Here is a 15685-nt window from a genome sequence, read left to right on the forward strand (position 1 = left end):
GGAGGGAGGGAGGGAGGGAGGGAGGGAGGGAGGGAGAGAGGGAAGAGGAAGGAAGGAAAGCACTGAGAATCACAATTATGGTAGTTAATACTGTCAGCCTGACAAGAACTAGAATCACCTAAGAGACAGACCTCCAGGCTCCACGCCTACCCACTGCGATAGGCTGTCCCCTTGAACTGTGAGCCAGAATAAACCCTTTCTCCCTTAGGCTGCATTTGGCAGACATGTAGTCACAGACATGAAATCCATACCATAGCCGAATAGTTATCGCTTCTTGGCATCTTGGCTAAGATCAAGTATAGTAATTAATTTAAGAAGAATAAGGTTTTTTAAAAGGCCAATTATTAGATATCGGTGTTTTTATTTATTTGGTGATTCACTTAAAGCGCTTTATACTGCCTGTTGTCAAGCATGACTTCACTTGGTACCTGGAACAGAATAATCAGGACAAATCGCTAAACAAAGGTCGTTGCCCTTAACAACCTGCTGACGGGCCACATACAGTTGTTTCTGTATGCTTGCTTCCCTGGCCCACCTTGGTGTTTTAGAGACACCATTATAAAATGAGAATACAAACCGGACCCAGCACTGAAGCCTTTCAGGAACCGTCCTGGCTTCGGTCCGCTGGGAACATCTCCTCTCCTCCCGAGTGTTTATTCCAGAAAGATTCCCGCAACATAACTACCACTGAAACCCAGTTCCAAGAACGTTCTGAAAACTCAGAGCTGGTAATCTCAACACGTGACAGCCATGGCTCCGAGGGACCACACTTGATGCGCTAGTGAACGACACTGACTTCCTGAAGGCAAGGGCCTCCCAGAAAGCAGAGCCCAGAGGGACCACTCGCTTGCTAGTTCCGCTCACCCCATTGCCCTAGAGATCTTGCCAACTGTGATACCTTAACAAGTTCCTCTAACCTCACAACTGGCTTCTACCTCCTGCAGTAGTGATAATAATTAACAGTAATGAGGTTCATAGGCAGGTCTGGTGGCCATAATCCCAGCTCCTCAGGGACTCAAAAGAACAACCTGGCAAGATCCTGCCTGGAGATTAAGATTTACAAAGGGCTAGAGAAATGGCCTAGTGGTTAAAGCACTTGCTGCACAATCATGAGGAGCAGAGTTCAGATCTCAGAATCCGAGGAAGAAACTGGCATCCGGCACACACCTCTAACCCCAGCAAAGTGAGTGGGGATCTCTGGGGCTTGCTGACTTCCAACCCAGCTGAAGAAAACATAGCTCTAAGTTTCGGAAGACCCTGCCTCTATGCATACCCCAACACACATAGACTCACATGGACACATACGCACGTGTAATAAATAAATAAATAAAATTTAAAATATGCAAAGAGAGGATTGGGGACAATACCATAGGTTCAACCCCCTAGTACCACAAAACAAAGTTATTAATCTCGCCGCACAGAAACAACACTGATTCCCTTAGGGAGTAACAAGATAGTAGTGGCTTTATATGAGGGAAATAGAAGTCCCGCAAATATGTATACACACACGCACCACACATACACATACAACAAAGGTTTAAGGAAAATTATGAACATTTGTGGAGCAGATGGCCCCCACATTTGACGTACCAGATCGAAACGCCAGCACCACCGTGTAGACCAGGAACAGCAGGCAGTAGTTGATGAAGCTCTGAAGCATGGGCGTGTTCACCCGGTACTTTTCCGCCAAATACTGGCTGGTGATGGCTGTGCCACATATACATAAGGACAGCATCTGGCCCAGAGCTATGGTCTTCAGAATATCCCTGGAAAATAGAAGGATAACTCAGGTCGACTTGCAAGAACCGGGAGCTCACACATACGCACACTTTTTGCTATAAACACAATATGAATTATTCTAAATCTTATTCTCATAACTGTTCTAAATAGTTATTCTTTATATCTTTGTGCATGTGTGTACAATGCGTAATCATTCTTTACTTCTTTGTGCAAATGTGCACAATGTGTATGTGCGATGTATCTATATGTATATGTGTGTATAATGAGTAACTAATCTTTAGTTGTCCATATGTGCACAATGTGTATGTGTAACACATATGTATGTATATATGTGTACAATGTGTAATTATTCTTTATTTCTTTGTGCTATGTGTGCACTATGTGTATTGTGATGTGTCTATATGTATATGTGTGTATAATGTGTAATTAGTATTTATCTATTTGTCCATTCCATATGTGTACAGTGTGTGTGTGTGTGTCTGTATGTATTTATGTGTCTGCAGTCTCGTGTGTAGCAGAGGACAGCCTTGGGTGTGCATCTCCCTGTTTCAACTTTGTGAGATGGGGTTGTCTTATTGCTTCTCCACTGTGCATCCCAGTGAACTGGCCTCCAGGCTTCAAAGATCCTCCTGTCTCCAGCTCCCATCTCCCTGCAGAATCACTGGGGTTACGCAGGTCTACTACTGTGCCCAACTTTACAGGGTTCCGGTCTTCACATTTGCAAAGCCAGCACTTGGCCCACGGAGCCCATTGACTCACTTCATTTAGAGACACAGTCTCCTGTGGCCCAGGCTGGGCTTATACTTGCAATGGAGTGGAGAATGACTTTGGACTCGTGGCCTTCTTGCCGCCGCCTTCTTAGGGTTACAGTCATGTCCTACCATACCCAGTTTACGACATACTAGAAATGGAACCCAGAGCTGCGTCCATGGTGGGTAAGCATTCTACCAACCAAAACATATCCCAAGCCTCTCGAACTCATCTCATTGATTACTTCATGGGCACAAAAGCTCAATTAATAGAGTTTGAAAGATTGTATTTTTTTATTCTCTTTTATTTTTCTCATACTCCACCCCCCCCCCATTTCCACAGAGAGCTACTCTTCCACTCACTGGCCATCCATTTAAAGATCATTTTGTTTATTTAGCTCTTCATATCCCACTGGTGTTGGGTGGGATATATCATGCATGTGCTCCTATACACACACACTAAATAAATAAGAAGTAAAAGAGAGGAGGCCACAGGAAAGTGACTCAACATGTAAATGTACTTGCTACCAAGTGATGACCTGAGTTCAAGTCCCAGGACCCACGTGCTGGGAGGAGAGAACAACCCCTGCAAGTTGTCCTGTGATACACACACGCACACATGCGCACACACACACACACATACACACACACACACACACACACACACACATTGTGGGGGGGGGGGTGAGTAGCCCAATGATAGAATGCTTACCTAACAACAAATCCTGGGTGTAACCCATAGTACCTCAGAGATAAACAATCAATATCACACTAAGATCAAAGGCTCAAATGTAAAAAAAAAAAAATACAGCCATAGACATTCTATAAAAATACGTTAGAATTTTTAAATATTTTATTACATTTCTTTGTTGTGTTGGGCATGCTCACTTAAACGCCCGTGGCGGCCAGAGAACAACTCGCAGGAACCCATTCTCTCCTACCCTGTGGGTTCTAGAGACGGAATTCAAGTCGCCCGCTTTGGCAGCAGCTTCACCACTGAGCCCTCACCAGCACCCTCAGTTCTCTTCTACTACTGACTGTCGGGTTCTGGGGACATGGCCCAGTTGTGCAGTGTTCCTGCAGAGGCTCTGTGGTTTGGGAAGCGGCAGCCTTTCCTAACTGCTCCTCTGAGTCACCCTCTCTCCCCAAACCAAGTCTCCACACTGCTGGAGTCCCTTTCTAAAGTCTGAGCTAAGGGATCGGTCCTGTCTAAAGCCGTAAGTGGCTCCCCTCTGCCCTCACTTGAGCGCACAACTTTAAAATGGCTGATAAGGTCACCCAGTGTCTGACCTCTGTGCTGGCTCCAGTTAAATCTGGAAATGTTCTTCCTTGTGGCTTATTTAATTATCAAATTTTTCTTCTTTGTTTTCCATCTCTTTAATTTTTTTTTTTTTTTTTTTTTTTTGCTCTGAGAAAGGGCTGATGCAGCCCAGGCTGACCTCAAACTTACTATACTACAGGATGCCCTTGAGCTTCCGATCCTCCTGCCTCTACTCCTCCAGCTTGGGGATTATGTGCAAGCAGCATTTTAAGTAGTCCTGTGGATAGAACTCGGGGCTTCGTGAATGCTAAGCAAGCCCTCTAGCAACTGAGCCACATGCGCCCCCAGCCGCAACTACTAAAATTTCTTACAGGACAACTAGCGTGTAACAAAGTTGTCCCTGGGGCCTCAGTTCCAGGACCTGCCACGGAAGTCAAGTTCAATGAAGGCTGAGCACCCTCCGTAAAATAGTGTCATGTTTTGATACGCCCTGCGCACACCCTCTCATGTGCTACATCACCTCCGGGTCTCTAATGCCTAGTACAATGTCGGCGCCGTGCGAGTAGCCGCTGGTATGTGCTTCTCAGGGTCTGATGCCAGATCTGCACATGTTCAATGCAAGTGCCATGTTGTTTCTCAATACTTTTAAACGAAATTGGCTGGCTCCATAGGGTAAAACGTACAGCTACAGAGAACCAAGTTTCTACTGTCTAACCGATATGGACTGCCTACCGGGGGCCTGGAGAAAATACCAGCAACACCAACACTCTTGGTTCTCCCTAGTTGTTTTTGGACTTTCCCTAGGGCTGAATACTTTTGAAAACTTGCTATTTATTATTTGCATACATTTCAACCAACATTCATGTAAGGATTACTAGTTGTAAATGTTCATTTTCTGCCTTTCTGCACACTGTTTGGGAAAATCCTCCCTACTAACCCTTCACTTCTGAGAAGCTGTTTCCTTCTCACCCCTGGACAGTATTGTGCTGTGCGACTCTATCACACTTTATTCCTTTGCTGATTGATATTTTGGTTAAATTGTAGCTTTTTGTTGTTTTTATAAACAATGCCCCTACAAACATTCTTGCATAGGTTCCCTAATCACATATCTGTTTTTGTACAAATGGGCCACAAACATGTGAAGAGAGCCCTCCTGGCGCTCCGGGGTATCTGGTGAGAGCCACCGGAGGCTTCTTGAAAGAGGCCAGCTTTTGCTGCAGCTCCAGTGTCCCAGGGTGACTTACTGCTTGTGTCATAGTTTAAAGCACTTACGGTGAAGGAGAGACTGGTGTTAGGATGGAAGAACACCCCACTTCACTGGTTTGCTAGATCCCTCTTCAAAAAACTATTCTTCCCTGTGGCTCAGTCCGTTACAACCCCAAAGAAGGCACGGAAAGGATCTGCACCCATCGAGAAGAATGACCTCACGGACTAGCCAATCCCCAGCAGGCCCTTGAAAGATATTTTCACCAAGAAGAACATAGACTCAAAACTGGCACCCAACAGGTATGATGGTTTTCCAAACATTTCACTTCTATGGACCAAGGCCTGAGCAAGACCTGAGGGAGGCTGCCTCCCCACCTGGAGCTAGCCTCACTGAAGGGGCGTGGTTTGCACTGGGTGCGGCTGAGGAGGCCCTACCCAGACAACAGCAATTATGGCAGCAACGGGTGAAACTCAAATCCCCTTGGGTCTTACTGTCCCTCCTATGGTAACCCCAACAAGTGAGGCCATTCCAGATTTGCATCTTCTCCTCACTCTTGCTGGCCCCTCCCTACCACTGTGCACGATCCTTCTGTCCACCAGGGTTCTACAACATAGCTTCTACTGGAAGACCTCTTCTTCAAAGCCCCACCCTCACCCTGCCATTAAAAAGAAACCCCACCCCGGCCTCTCCCATCACACCCGGGCCTCTCCCATCACACCCCTTCCTCAAGCAAAACCAGCAAGTTGGGTGTTCACAGGAGAAAGCAATCCCTGAGAAACCGATCAAACCCAGACTGTGGTTCACAGCCCATCATGGACTTGAAGGCAACAATAAGTGTGAAATGAGTGAGAATCCGAAATGCGGAGGCCCTGAGCCCTGATCACAAACTGGCAGAAGCCTCCAGCCGGCTCATTTTTGTAGCCTGCAAGAACCCAATTAAGCACACTGTCCTCCAAGAGTTGAGTATAACTGCCTCCTCAAAGGGGGGAGGGGTGCATTGTGTTCCAAACTGAATGTGGAGATTTAAAGTGACAGAAATGTACTTCTCCTGGCTCCAAATCCTGATGACCTCATCTATAATGGGAGTGGGGAGCAGTGAGGGAGGGAGGGAGAGACAGAGAGAAGTTGGAGTGGGTAAAGGTTTAAGAAAGAAGGGAAATCACAGAAGACCTCAGAACAACCTCAGGCCCCACATGCACGCCTGCATGTTACCAGAAGGGGGCTAGTGTGGATGGATTCTGAGCAGACTCCACACCATAGAAAGCACTCCATGGCTAAAGGAGGCTTCAGGAAACAACACGCAGCCCACTGTGGACCATATCCTGGCACAGTCTTTCCAAATAGAACCTCCACTGAAGTGAACCTCAAAGGGCCGGATGTGCTCTGCCTGTGAGACGCACTTCCCAGCTTCTGCCTGCTGGCTGTGGGAGCAGGGTCTCCAGGAACCCAGGCACTGCCCCACCCAGAGTGCAAAGGCAGAAAACGGGCTGAGGACTCTCTGCTACGCTTTCTGTTTGCACAAAGCCTATGAATTTGAGAACCTATAAAAATGAAAGAAGGAAGGGCATTTTATTATCCCCTCTTCTTTCTTCCAGGAAAGTCTAAAGTACATAGCTTAATATCTCGGTCACTTCAAAACACCAAAACACAGCTGTGCACTGCTTTTAAGTAAAGTTATACTTTCTTTTATTAATGTGGTAAATTCTTTTAAAGTGTTTTATTAATATGTACCAATCACACATGATACTGGGTTTCATAATGTATTTTGATCATATCTATCCCCACTTCCCTCTCTTCAGCCCTTCCTCCTCTTGACTGGTCACCTCCTTCTTTCACGCTCATGTGGGCTGGGTGTGTGTGAGAGTCTGTATGAAATAGCTTTATTTGGGTTAATTACAGGAGTATGGGGCAACTTGCCAGTGGCTACACCACTGATGAAAATATTTCTCCCTTCCCAAGCAACCATTAACTGCCTACAGATCCCAGAGAGGAGCAGGGGGCCTTGGGAGTCCCTTCCCACTTCCATGATGGAATGTTGATAGGCCCAATCATGTTCGGGTCTTGTGCAGTCAATCATGGCTGCTAAGAGTTCAAGAGTACAAGGGCCACATCACGCCTGAAAGACAGCATTCCACAACACTTATCCCCCTCCTCCAGTTTTTAACATTCTTTCTGCCTCACTCAGTAAATTTGTCAGTGAACTCTGGATGTCGGTATGCACCAAACCCAAGGAATCTAGAATTTTTTCCAATGTACCTATTTCCCAGTCCAGACTCTTTCCACAAGCCCCACAGACTCCTTACGGCTCACACTCCAAAACCCTAGGTTCCAAGAGCAGGGCACTGCAGCCTTTGTGATCAACACATGTCTACATGGAAAGGGCCTAAGGCATGTTTACTTGTGATGTCTCCATGAGGATCTAGACCCAAACCATGCAGAAAGGATACAATGGGAAGGCGAGAACAAGAGCTGTGCTGGCAGCCAAGGGCCAGGACTTCCTGCAAGAGGTCCCAAAGGAAGACAGAATGGGATACTCCCTGAAAAACTTCAAGGGAAATTAAAGGAAGGCTACCATTTGGTTTTGTGCCTAATTCAAATGCAAACTTTACACGGTATACATAAGAGACAGATGCAATGACCCTCAGCCCTGTCTCCAGCACTTCTCACAATGACCATCACCCCTATTCCTGGCACATGTATTCAAAATGACCATCTTTGATCCCTGTCCCCAAATCTTCTTCACAACGGCAATCAGCCCTGTCTCTAGAACTTCTTTAATGCAGCTTCAAGTTGGGCCAGATGTCCTTTACTTAAATATCTATTTCAAAATCATCAGAGGCTAAAAAACAAATAAGAGTAATAGCCAAAACCTCTGCTTAGACCAACTTGATCAGATTCTTGAGAAGTAGAGTCTAAACATCAGCGGGTTTACTTAAGCGTCTCCTAAGAAGTGTAAGACATGATTAGAAACTGCTCAATTATTCTCTCCTTTTCATTTGGTCCAGTTTTAGGATTAAAGCTGAAAGACATCTATGAAGTGTATCTACTCAGGGCAGATTCAAAACTCCATCTTGTCTACCACCTCATGGGGAATAATAATTTTCCACACATTTATTTAAAAAAAACATCTGAAGAGAACTACTCATTGAGGCTAAGTCCTCACACTTAACACATAAGCTACCCAGCTCTGTTTGTAGAGCATTTTAGTTACGTGTATACAAACTCAATTAATTCAAGTAGGTTTTCTCTATGCAGCAGGATGGTTGATCTTCACTGCCAACAAGAATGAATTTAGATTCATCGTGAAAGCATACCTTTGGGTGTTGTGGTGGTTTCAAAGAAAATGACCCCCATTAGCCCACGGGAAGTGATGCTATTAGAAAGTGTGGCCTTATTGGAGTGGGTGTGGCTTTGCTAGAGGAAGTGTATCACTGTGGGGGTGGGCTCTGAGGTCTCAGATGCTCAAACCAGGCCAGTGGCTCACACAGTCTCTTCCTGCGGCCCTCAGATCTGGATGTAGAACTCTCAGCTACCTCTCCAGCACCATGTATGCCTGTGTGCCACCATCCTTCCCACCATGATGACAATGGACTAAACCTCTGAACTGTAAGCCAGCCCCAATTAAAGGTTTTCCTTTATAAAAGTTGCATGGTCATGGTGTCTCTTCACAGCAATAGAAACCGTAACTAAGACAGGTGTGTTCATGAGGGTTTTTCCAAAAAGGTTTAATGGAAGAAGGAAGAGCCACTTTGAATGCAGACAGCACCATCTCAAGGACCAAATAAAAGGGAGAAAGTGGGCATGAAGCCACTATTCATGGCTCTGCTCCCTGACCCTAGATGCCATGTGAGCAGCCTCCTGCTCTTGCCACCATGCTTTCCCTGCCTTGACTTCCACAACCTGGGAGCCAGATGAACTTCCTTCAGGGGCTTTTGCCAGGCATTTGTCACAGCCTGGTGACGAATGCACACAGTGAGTGGCAGCTGATAGAGTAGGCGTTCTTGGTACGGTAAGGATGCTGCTGTGGGCCAAAGTGCATGCAGGTATGGTAAGGATGCTGCAGTGGACTGAGATGCATACAGGTACGGTAAGGATGGTGCAATGAGCTGAAATGCATACAGGTATAGTAAGGATGCTGAAGTTGGCTGAGATGCATGCAAGTATGGTAAGGATGGTGCAATGGGCTGAAATGCATGCAGGTACAGTAAGGATGCTGCAGTAGGTCAAAATGCATACAAATACAGTAATGATGGTGCAGTGGTCTGAAATGCATGCAGGTACAGTAAGGATGGTGTAGTAGACAGAGACATAAAATGTTTGTTCCTGGGACTTAACAGCAGCACCAGCTTGAGAAGGGGCACTCCTTGGCCTTAGAAAGACTCATTACTTAAGAACGAATAAATGAGAGGAAGCATAAACATTACCCTGCTTCTTCTTGTTTTTTTTTTTTTTAAGGTTTATTCATTTATTTTATGTGTATTGGTGTTTTGTCCACATGTCTGTGTGAGGGTATCGGATCCCATGGAACTTGAGTTACAGACAGTTGTGAGCTGCCATGTGTGTGCTGGGAACTGAACCCAGGTCCTCTGGAAGAACAGCCAATGTTCTTAAACTGCTGAGCCATCTCTCCAGCCCCTCCCCTGCCTTGTCTGTCCAAATTATGTACCATGAGGTGAAGGAGGAGAGTTTGCAGAACTCTGGAAAATTAATGATGATGAAATAAGAGAGATGTGATCACTTTATAAGCCATAATTTTTAAAAAAACAGCTATAAGTTAGGCATTGTGGGACACACCTTTAACCCCAAAACTTGAGAAGCAAAGCAAGGTGGATCTCTATGAGTCTGATTGTAGTCTGGTCTACAGAGAGAGCTCCAGGCCAGCAAAGACTACATGGTGGGACTCTGTCTTCAAATACACACATACACACACACACACACACACACACACACACACCTCTGTATATGTGTATGTGTGTATGGTCTCATATACCCCAGGCTGACCTCAAATACACACATACAACTCTGTATATATGTATGTATGTATATACATATATATGTATACATATAATTTTTTGGAAATAGGGTCTCATATACACCAAACTGACCTCAAATTCATTATGAATAATCCTCCCGCCTCCACCTCCAGAGTGCCGGCATCATAATCATGCATCACCATGCCCAGTGACAAGATTTTTTCACACACACTGAAACATCACATATGTGTGGTCTCAGTTATAATTATACTGAGTGTGGTCACACTCATTTGCTCTTGCTAATCAGGAGTTCTAGCATGTGATTAGTTAAAAGATAGCAAAAATAATTTCTTTATTCACAAATGCAAGGATAGGAACAACGTGTAGTAATCTTTCAGAACACAGAATGCCTACATTTCTAACCAAAATAAGAAGAAAAGTCAAAAAGAATTTCCATGGAGGAAGACCTAAAGTTAAACAGAGTATCTGTTTCTGTCCGGATCCCTGTGCAAGGCTCAGGCCCTAAAAGGCAGCTTCACACTCATCTCTGGCTGGGTGTGAGTCAGTAAGAACTGACTAAACCAAGCAAAGGTAACACCGCAGGGAGAGCCAGGCTTTCCGAGGACTGCATCGGCCCGTCCACAGCACATCCTGAGACAAAACCACTCTAGAGTGCAACTCAGAGACAAGTTAGGAACAGAGTGATTTTAGTCTTGCACAAAGGAACACACAGCAAAAATTTAAGTAACTTAGCAAAGCAAGTGTGTGTGCCGGAATCCAAACTGGACGAGCAAGCACACTTGGCCAAGAGGGCTTCTTTGTTTTATCCCTGTTGTAGGCAGTGACTGCATCTTATCTCATTGGTGGGAGCTCAACTTCACAATCCGAAGGCAGTTGGTTAATCTGTACAAATGGGAAGGTTCTAGCAATAAGAGCCTTCTTATTTCTTACAAGGCTAAATATCTCTAATGGGGGGGAAAAGGTTCCTATTAGTGTAGACTCACATGTAAATGTCAGCAAGCATGTATTTAAATATGGTGGTGTCAGGCACGGAAGCAAGTGTTTATAATCCAGCACTTGGGAGGAGAGGCAGGAGGCTAAGGAGTTCAAGGCCATCTGCAAGAACGATGTGGTACAAGGTCAGTCTGGGCTGGACTCTGTCTCAAAACCCAGGACCAAGAGAGACAGTGGCTTGGTAGCTAAGAGCATAGACATTTGTTGAAAGTTCTTGCAGAGGATCAAGTTCAATTCCCAGCACCCTTGTCAGCTCAGTCACCAACTCCAGCTCCAGGGGATCCAATGCTCCCTTCTGGCCTTCTTGACAGATACATATATGTACACATAAAATTAAACAAATAAGTAAATCTGATGATAATAATAATTATTATTATAAACAGTAATAATGTGGGGCTGCGGTGTAATTCAATGGTGGACACAAGGCCCTAGGACTGATCCCCGGCATGGTAAAAATAAAAATACAAAATAAGTTACAGCGCACAGTGAAATGAGCAGAGCGGCAGTGATGGGTTCTGCTGGGCAGCATGAATTCCAGGAAAAGGAAACTTGGCAACTGGGGAGTCTCCTGGTCCATTAGCAAGACTTCTCCACCTGAGTGGAAGACAGAGCCCCAGGGGACGGGATAGAAGGATGGAGAAAACTATGGGGATACCAAAAGAAAAGAGAATCCCTCACCATGGAGTCTGGGTCAGCGCCTCTCTGGCTGAGAACCAAAAACTCCACTACAGTTAACGACATTTGTCAGGAAGGAGGCCAACACAGAAACATTACATCAAATGTTAAAATAACAATGAGCCTTGCTTAGGTCCCAAGTCTACATGACCTTCAAGTACAGTCTTACTCCTTCTTACTGGGAATCTCAAAAACAAGACTAAAGCTTTGTTTATAGTCAAAAACAAAAATATTCTTAATATTCTCCCTACAACTCTTGTGAACAAGACTTTTACCTTATTGACTGCAGTCCTGCCCAAAGCATAGGAACCACCTAGGACCCTAGGACCTCATTTAAATTCCTGAGAGGCAACTTCAAGAAGCTACCCAATCGGTAAAGACTTCACCGGCGCCCCTTTGAGATGCCCCCCACACGGGTGTGTCTTCCTTCCTTCCTTCCTTCCTTCCTTCCTTCCTTCCTTCCTTCCTTCCTTCCCATGCACCTGTCTTTCTCTCAACTCCTGCGCTTCACCCAGCTGGGGCAGTGGTGGCACAGGCCTTTAATCCCAGCACTCAGGAGGCAGAAGCAGGTGGATTTCTGTAAGTTTGAGGTCAGCCTGGTCTACAAGAGCTAGTTCCAGGACAGGCTCCAAAGCTACAGAGAAACCCTGTCTCGAAAATCCAAAAAAAAAAAAAAAAAAAAACCTTTCCCTAAACTCTTACTCAGCATCTTACTGGCTCGTCCTAAAATTCTGTTCCACCATAAGAGTCCAAGTCCTTAAAAGATAAGAAACCTTCAGGGGCTGCTTCAGCTGGGTGGTGTTTTGCCCCAAGGCCTCTGAACTGCAAGAGAAGAAGGAAACGGTCCCTGAAGTAGAGCTCCGTAACTGGATTCACCAAGAAACTCTGGCTCTTTTCTTCCTCGCAGTGGTGTTGCAGGCTAGTTACCCTGCTCATCCAGCATCTGCAGGGCTTCTGGGGATCTGAACTCTCGTCCTCCTGCTTGCACAGCAACCGATTGAACTGCTGAGCCCCCTCTTCAGTGATATCAGTTAGCAATAGTTTTAGGACCTAAGGGATCTTAACAACCTGTCACTCTGAAAACAAAGAGAAGTAGAGACACAGCCCCTGACCTCAGGGAATTCACAACACAGCAGGGAAGAGCACAAAAGAAATTACTGAAAGGGTGGTGGGTGCACTCAAAGGATGGGCAGCTAGGATGGGGTTTCATGGGAGACTTTGGTCGTGGCATTTCATAGACTTGAAGAATAAGCAGAGGTTATTCATGTCAAGAGAAGAGCTGTGGGGGATGGGGCGGTATCTCAGACTGTGTGCAAGCGTGACAACCAAAGCCTAGTCCCCAGAAGATGTAGAAAGTTGAGCGTGGTGACACGCACTTCTAACCCCACCAGTAGAAAGGCAAAAGCAGGAAGATCCCTGAGTCTGGCCTAGCCAAATCAGTCAGCTCCAGGCCAGAGCGAGAGACAGCCTTTTGAAAAAGATGGACAGGAGCCAGAGATGGCTCAGTGTTTAAGAATACTTTTTAGGCTGACAAGGGAGGGGGACTTGATTGGGGGAGGGGGAGGGAAAGGGGAGGCGGTGGTGGGGAAGAGACAGAAATCTTTAATTAATTAATAAACAAACAAATAAATAAATAAATAAAATGAGCAGAAAAAAAAAGAATACTTGTTGCACAGAGCAGTGGTGGTTCTGCCTTTAATCCCAGTACTTGGGAGGCAGAGGCAGGCAGATCTCAGAGTCTGCAGAGTGAGCAGCCAGGGTTACACAGAGAAACCCTATAACAAAAAACTAATAAATAGTATTTGTTCTTGCAGAGGATATGGATTGAGTTCTAGGACAGCCAGCATTACACAGAAAAACCTTGTCTCCAAATAAATAAGTAAATAAATGAGTACTTGTTCTTACAGAGGACGTGGGTTTGGTTCCCAGCCCCTACAGGGTGGCTCACCACCAGAAGAGCCATCCTGAGGAACAATATTCAAACTTGTTCTTTGGTCTCCACACTACACACACACATGCAAAAACACTCATCCATGAGCATATGTGTACACAAGCACACATACAAGGGGTGTGTATGGAAAGATTCCATGGGAGCCATCATCCCATCAGATACAAGAGTGCACTCCAGGACCAATGTGGAGGAGTAACTCATCCAAGGGTATCAGTCAGCATCTACAAAACCTCTCTCAAGCCTGTGGTACCACTAGAAACCAGTCGGTAGCAGCACTTGACTGGAAATTCCAAAGAATGAGTATGTGTGGAAAGCTACATAAGTGAAAAGAACTGAGGAAGATTCCCTGACATAAGTTACCAAATGCGGACTGCACAGGCTGTCCCAGAGCTCACTACTGGCCCTACATTGCTTCAGCTCCCCAAATGATTATAGGTGTGCACATCCACCCTTAAAGCTATGTGTTTTGTTGTAACCGTTTTAGATCCTGTGAGTAAAAGTGGGTGGGAAGTGAAGGCCATTCCACAAACAGCCACACTCTTCCCCCAAACTTGTAAAGAGGACACGGGGAAAGATCTTGAGCTAGGGACACTGTCGTTGATTTTAACCCAGGAAGGTCCGGTAAGGAAGAATGTTTCCCAGCTTATCAAAGAAAGATACAACTACAGACAGATTAGAGATGCGGCTTGGGAGATGAGAAAGGACCAGGAGACAAGACATGATTCTAGAAGCAGGAAAAGAAAGGACCGGATTTCCAACCAGAGCTTCTATTAAAGGCTACAGCTCTACCAAAACTAATTTTGGCCCAATGAGCCTTCTGATGGTTGGCCTTCAGAGCCAAGAAAGAAAACAAAGTCATGTTGCTTTGGCCATTAAACTTAATGCAGATGAAATAACAGAGACATGATCACTTTATAAGCCATAATTTTAAAACCAAGGCGATAGGCTAGGCATTGTGGGGCATGCTTTTGGTTCCAGCCCTTGAGGGGCAGAGGCAAGTAGTTTGTTATGGTAGCTGCAGATAACTAACAGACAAAACTAACTATGCACGTGCTACTTAAAAACAGTACGAGTCATACTGTTAGGACTACTTACATTCTTAGTAAATTTGCTTAGGAGAACGATAATCACATCAAATGGAAAGTCTATTAAATAGCAGCGGGTAAAGTCAATCAGGAGCCACTTTGGATTAAAACACTCACCACTTGTATGGGGAATAAAAACCAGACCTTCAAGCCAGAAACTAATAAAATAGTTTTACACAAATGAAATTTTTACAAATTAAACTTGTAAATCTGGTGGTTTCTTCTTGCATCTTAAACTCTGCGTTGAGCCTTGGAGAGTCAAGAATATAGAGAACGCGTTAATATTCTCTCTCCCCTGTACAGTAAAAGGAACTAGGGACACACGGGATGCCGTACTGAGTTCCCACATCTACTATCTTGCTGGATTTCCACAAAACAGTAAGAGTAGATATTACCTCCTCAAAGTTTATGTCGCCTAACCAAGTTCAAATGGTAAATCAATCTAGGAACACTAAAGTCCGAAGACAATGTTAGGGGCTGCCGGTGTTCTCCCCATCTGCCAGACTTGGAAGACAGAAATAAGGGAGAAGAGAGAAAGTAAGAAAAGTGATGGGGGCTGGCAAGCTGGCTCTGCGGGTAAAGGCGTTTGCTGCTAAGCCTAACTATCTGAGTGCCATGCCTGGGCCCTGCATGGAAGGAGGGGAGAACTGACTGCAGTGGCTTGTCACCTTGCTTTCACACATGCACCATGGCACACACATACATGCACACACATACGCACACACAAGCACACACACATGCACACACACATACACACACACACATGCACACACACACACACACACATACAGGAAAAGGGCCCAGTACCAGAATGTCAACCTATAAATTCCCATTTCCTTTTGAGTCTAATCTTCCTAATCCCATTTTCTACATTGACACTATGCACTGCATTTGTTTTACTGGTCTGTAAACGCAGACACTATCATGGATACTCTGCCTGCTTCCCCATATCTACAGTCACATAAACCATCCAGTGGTAACAGTAATGGTAAGGACTGTGCCGGAGAGCACACTACAGAGCCCTGGTCTA

The 15685-nt window shown here is 45.2% G+C and overlaps 1 protein-coding gene across 1 annotated transcript in view; it reads right to left on the reverse strand.

The window, feature by feature from the left end:
• The window catches only part of Slc35f2 (solute carrier family 35 member F2), a 46134-nt gene that overhangs the window by 14423 nt on the left and 16026 nt on the right, over positions 1 to 15685 (reverse strand). Inside the window, exon 2 of the mRNA XM_050119439.1 lies at positions 1591 to 1766. Within this exon, the coding sequence (XP_049975396.1) occupies positions 1591 to 1766 (176 nt within the window). The remainder of the gene's footprint in view (positions 1 to 1590; positions 1767 to 15685) is intronic.

The sequence above is a fragment of the Alexandromys fortis genome, unplaced genomic scaffold (genome assembly GCF_014885135.2).
Source record: "Alexandromys fortis isolate MF-2015 unplaced genomic scaffold, M_Fortis_MF-2015_v1.1 scaffold_167, whole genome shotgun sequence".
Taxonomy (NCBI): Eukaryota; Metazoa; Chordata; class Mammalia; order Rodentia; family Cricetidae; genus Alexandromys; species Alexandromys fortis.